General features: G+C 29.3%; 1 protein-coding gene across 1 annotated transcript; it reads left to right on the top strand.

The window, feature by feature from the left end:
* The first annotated feature begins 3,665 nt into the window (after nt 1-3,665).
* On the top strand, nt 3,666-5,405 carry MYB13 (transcription factor MYB13). The gene is made up of 3 exons (NM_001329089.2): nt 3,666-3,889; nt 3,987-4,116; nt 4,464-5,405. Exons 1-3 carry the CDS (start codon nt 3,751-3,753, stop codon nt 5,011-5,013), a joined length of 819 nt encoding a protein of 272 aa, NP_001316018.1. The 5' UTR covers nt 3,666-3,750; the 3' UTR covers nt 5,014-5,405.

Genomic DNA, 5,405 nt, shown 5'->3' with positions numbered 1-5,405 from the left:
AATTTTGAAAAATGATTTTAGTCTTTCAAAAATGTATTGTTTACAGACTAAAAATAATTTGAAAATCATTTTAGTGTCACAAACTTAATGCTTAGGGATTAAAAATATACTCTTTCAAATGTGAGGGATTAAAATAATTTTATTTTTAAAAAATTTAGGAGATTAACATTGAATGCAACCTAAAACTTAAGAACTAAAATATAAATAAGGGGAATATATTATGTTAATTTTGCTATATATAAATGAAGTATCAAATAGTTTGGAACTGGCGTATAATTTTGGTCTTCTAAAGCATGTTCGGTTCGGGATTGTTTTTATTTTGGGTCTTGCTTTAAGCATTGTTCAGGTTGCAACGTTTGGGTGGATCTTCGTTGAGTTCGTTCATTTGGACTGATTGGCTTTGTTTGTTTGTGTTAGAAGTTCATTTTCTGCTTTCTTCGGCTTATTGATTCACTTTCTTGGGCCTATTCTTGTACGGTTTAACAATTTTTATTTTACTATTATTTATAGAAAAGATTGCTTAGAATAAAAATTATACTGTGCAAATAATGGAAAAAAAGTTTGCAAGTATTTTAATTGACTTGTATTTTAGCTTATATATTACACAAGATAAATATTTATTTATATGATTAAAATAATAATAAATAAAGTATTTTAAATATGTAAACTATAATATATTAAAACTTCCTGATAAATAAATATCTTTAAATATATAATTTATGTTTTAGAATTACAATTCTCGCAACCAAATACAAATCAAATAAAGAGACATATGAAAATTACCTAAAGATCTCTAACTTAGATATAAACCTGAAAGTTGATTACGCATAAAAAAAGTATTAGAACCTTATAATATCCATTTTAACAACTATTAAACTTATACCTTTACGTTAACATATAAAATAATTATTGTCTTACCCTCTTATAACCACAAAGCCGACGCTAAGTCTCGCATTTAGTATATAATACTTCCATTAGTTAGTATATATAAGCTTTTGACCGATCCTAATTCCTATATTTCTTGTGGTGTTACATTTATAAGTTCAATAGATAAATTTAATAAATATTTATAATTCAGTAAATTAATAAATTAATAATTATCAATTATGTTTTCAGCTTCTAACTAACTTGGGAATTACTTTTATGAAATATAGCCCAAGTAAATGTTTGTTTCTGTAACGTTTTAATCCCCCAACTAGTTTTAATTCCGAACTAATTACTTCTGAATTGAAATAGAGAAGACAATAGTGATTATCACTTTTTTTTTTCTTTCGAAAATTAAAGAATACTAAAAGCGTATGAAAATGAAATGATATTGATTGAATGAATGTATAAGTCACGAATTACCTTATATAAAGACGTTAAAAGATGATAGTTCTTTGGTGGTGTGAACATGATTAGAATTTGCTTTTGAGCCTCTGTTTTGCTACACATCTAGGGGACACGAAATTATGGGGAGTGTGAATGCAGTCATGCAGTGTAGAAGTGGGAGACTCACTGCTTTCGTAGTTCCACTAACATAACTTAAAAATACTTTTTTTTTTTTTTTCACTTTCAAATACATGGTGTTACTGTTCATAAGTTAGCTCATAATTAACTGTTTGGCTCACGTGGAATTTGACCCAAAAAAATATCACCAATTTCCCAACCTATAGGTATCATCTACCATTCTTCATCAGCCGCTCATCAAGTCCTTAGACAGTTAAACTAATTAAAAAGAAGAGAATACTATTTATTGATTTTTTAATGTAATTTATAATTAAATAAACAATAATGTGCATTTAACTTTTTTTGTTGACCTTGCATTCCAAATCAATAATCTCTAATTTCAGGAAATTTTTTATGACTGTGATTTTTATATTTTCAATTAATAAAAATCAACTTTAATATAATTTTTAAAATAATTACTATAAAAATTAATAAACTTATCTTAAAACACACTTTATGACTAGATGAAAAATTAAAAGACCTTTACATTCACCACCAATATGTTTTATCTATTCTATTAATCACTACAACTACAAGAAAATCTACCTTCTTGTTAATTAAAAACTGTTGAAGAAAATACATCTCACGCACAATAACGATAGAATGGACCATAAAAATTAAAAAGGAAACATCATTAAAAAAATAAGAAAAGATGACAATTTTTTTTAATGACACAATTCTGTCTCTCGTGCCTACGTTTAAATCGAATTTTATTTAATTTAGTTTGGCCACTTGTGATTATATCCCAATTTTTTAATTTCCTCCTTTTTTGCTTTTTTTTTCAACTAATAATTCTTTCATTTTTTTTCTTTTTTCTTTTTCCAAATTTGAAACAGTTTGATTTGACAGGTCCTTCAAATACTCTACTTAACTGATCTCGGACTGGGAATGATGATATTCATTCATTCTCGAAGTTTGGGTCTGGGACCCCTTTTTGCGTGGGAGGCACCACAAGGCTGGCTACAAATTACATAGATCATGATAAAAAGTTCACAAAATAGATAGCTAGATTTCTCTTTATAACATAATGGTGAATAGATAAATAGATAAGGAAATTTATCTTTATAATGTATATATTTTCCTTATTGTATTTCCGAAACGTTATTCCATTTTATTCTTCTTTCAAATTCTCTTCATCCTGTTTTGTTTTTTTTTTCGAACCAGACAAAGGGTTTTATACTTTTACCACATGGTTTTCATTCTTCAATATAAATTTTACCGTTCATTGAAATCATATATACTTCTAGATCATATAGTAGCGAGTAATGCTATCCTCCATAGATTATTGTTGATTCTTGAAATGCTGTAAAATCAGATATTGGCATGGAGTACTTTATAATAATTGTGCTAGTAACGATAGCAGGATATGCTGGTTTTTAAGCCATCAAAATGGCTTCATTTGAGGTTTGATCTGATGCCTAATCCCTTACCTCGATTTCTGTTCGTCATAATTTTTATCGTACTTTCTTACACATTGATTTAGAATGACTTTCCAGTTGCCATGCATGCCTCTTGAACATTATAGATTTATTAGCGGTGTTCCCATCCCACGGTACGTGTGTGTAAAAACATAGACTGAATTTGTGTAAAAGGATATTGCATATCTTTAGAAATTTATTATGGGTTTAAATTTGGATGTATTATTACTTATTAGTGTATTTCTTTTTTGGACTTTGGTCATAACACAATCAACGGATCCAAGGTGTAGAACAAGTAAAGGAATTCTGATAGATATTGGTTGGTAATTAATTAGAGATCACTCACTTTAAATATGATTTTTTTAAATAATTACTGAAAAAGGTTAATAATTTTATCATATATAACAATTGAATAACAATGTAACATCCTATATAACAATGTCAAGGGGGTTTAATAATTTTATAACATAATTCTTTCAAAAAATAATATATAATCTTAGACTTGATGTTACATCAAAATGAAACTTTATTTTAAATCACTGTTCTCTTTTGGGGGTAAAGAACGTGCGCCACTTACCCTAGCCACTACCGTCTACCAGTCTCATGCATTTTAAAGGACATACTGCCCTCTTGATCGAGACATAGCCGATTCACCAACCACAGAAATAAATTTATTTATTTAATTAATTGAAAAAGAAATGTGAACAAGTATTTATTTATTTATTAAGGGAGCATTTTCATATCCACAAACACACGTGAGAACCCAATTAAATTAAAGAATAGACACACAACACCTTTCTGCAGAACCCAAGTAGAGAGAGAGAGTGAGAGAGAGCAAATTAAGATGAAAAGAAAGGGCAGGAGTTGTGACAACCAAGATGCCGTGAACAGAGGTCCTTGGTCTGCTGAGGAAGACCAAATACTCATCAACTACGTTCAAGTCCATGGAGAAGGAAATTGGAGAGAGCTTTCCAAAAGAGCTGGTATATATATTATTTGGTTATTAGCTTGATAATTATTTATTTACTCTTTCTTTCCATTTTTCATTGCATGAGTTTGTTGTGTTCCTTGTGAATGTAGGTTTAAAACGACTTGGGAAGAGTTGCAGACTCCGATGGTTGAATTATCTCAAGCCAGATATCAAGAGAGGAAACATTTCTTCGGATGAAGAAGATCTCATCATCAGGCTACATAGCCTCTTAGGGAATAGGTATATATCTATTTATATTATACATGCATTTACTTGATTTTTCCTTTTTTTTTTCAGGACACAAGAATATACGAGAAAAAAGAATACAATAAATAAGCTATACATTTATAGTCTAAAATTTTTTTATAGTATCATTTAATCATTTCAAAAACTCTTCCTTGATTGATTTTTATAATAATTAATTTTTATAATAATTATCTTTTTAAGAGTTATGTTAATACTAGTTAATAGTTTAATTTTTTTTATACATTAATAGTATATATATATAGTCATTAAACTCTTAAAAAATATATATCTAATATTTATTTCTCTTCGCATGTATACTGATTTTATATATTACTTTACAGGTGGTCTCTTATTGCAGGACGATTACCCGGGCGAACAGATCATGAAATCAAGAACTATTGGAATACTTATTTGAGAAAGAAGGTAGAGCAAAACCACAACTATAACAACCTTCCTGGTCATAACAACATTCCCATCAAATTAAGAATTGAATCTCCACGGTGCTCAAAAAATTCATTGGGTATTGTTATTGATCCTACAAAATCCTCTCACCCAGTGACGATTAAGTCAATGAGCTGCACCGAGGTTATGATGCCAACGCGAACAGTCAATGATTTTACAACAAGTTGGGATAAAAACCCTTTTGCATCGACCCCACAAGATGGCCATGGTCATTGCTCAGAAGGTTTCCTCAAACACTTTGATATTAGTGACGTATTAATGCCATACGAGGATTGTCGTTTTAATGAATATGCTTGTGTCGAAGTACCCCAACATTTTGGAGATGAAGCCTACAAGGTTATTAATGCGGTGGGTGAAACACGGTATGATAATTGGAAGATTGATGACTATTTTCCACTAGACTATGATGTAGGTTTTTCTTTATTTTAAAAGTTGATGACAAACCTTAAATATAGTACTTAGGTGGTTTTAGTACGATTATTCAATCAAAACTAAAACATACCTCAATAATTCATATATTTATAAAGGTTGATAATAATATTAGCCATGGTTTTGAGGTAAAGTTTTAACTTTGATTGCAATATCGTACGTAGAGTATTATATCTAAATTTTCTCGTTTAAATATTTTATACATGATGGATGCATGGTTGAGGATGTTAAAATGAGTTTTGATGGTTATTTGACCTTTGGTGTGACTAGTGTGATGAGTTGTGTGTCATTAGACAGAATTGATTATGCTATGAGAGTTATATTGCAATTTGGGTGAATTGTTGCATGAGAGTTATGAAAACTACCAAATGTTACTCTACAGTTTTAAGGTG

Source organism: Glycine max, chromosome 20 (assembly GCF_000004515.6).
Source record: "Glycine max cultivar Williams 82 chromosome 20, Glycine_max_v4.0, whole genome shotgun sequence".
In the NCBI taxonomy this organism is placed as follows: domain Eukaryota; kingdom Viridiplantae; phylum Streptophyta; class Magnoliopsida; order Fabales; family Fabaceae; genus Glycine; species Glycine max.
This window is presented reverse-complemented; position numbering and strand designations above follow the sequence as displayed.

What these genes read in the sequence shown, in the direction of transcription:
- MYB13 (NM_001329089.2), top strand. Translation starts at nt 3,751, where the DNA reads ATGAAAAGAAAGGGCAGGAGTTGTGACAACCAAGATGCCGTGAACAGA. An exon ending in AGAGCTTTCCAAAAGAGCTG is followed by an intron (nt 3,890 to 3,986) that starts GTATATATATTA and finishes TTGTGAATGTAG; the next exon opens with GTTTAAAACGACTTGGGAAG. An exon ending in CATAGCCTCTTAGGGAATAG is followed by an intron (nt 4,117 to 4,463) that starts GTATATATCTAT and finishes ATTACTTTACAG; the next exon opens with GTGGTCTCTTATTGCAGGAC.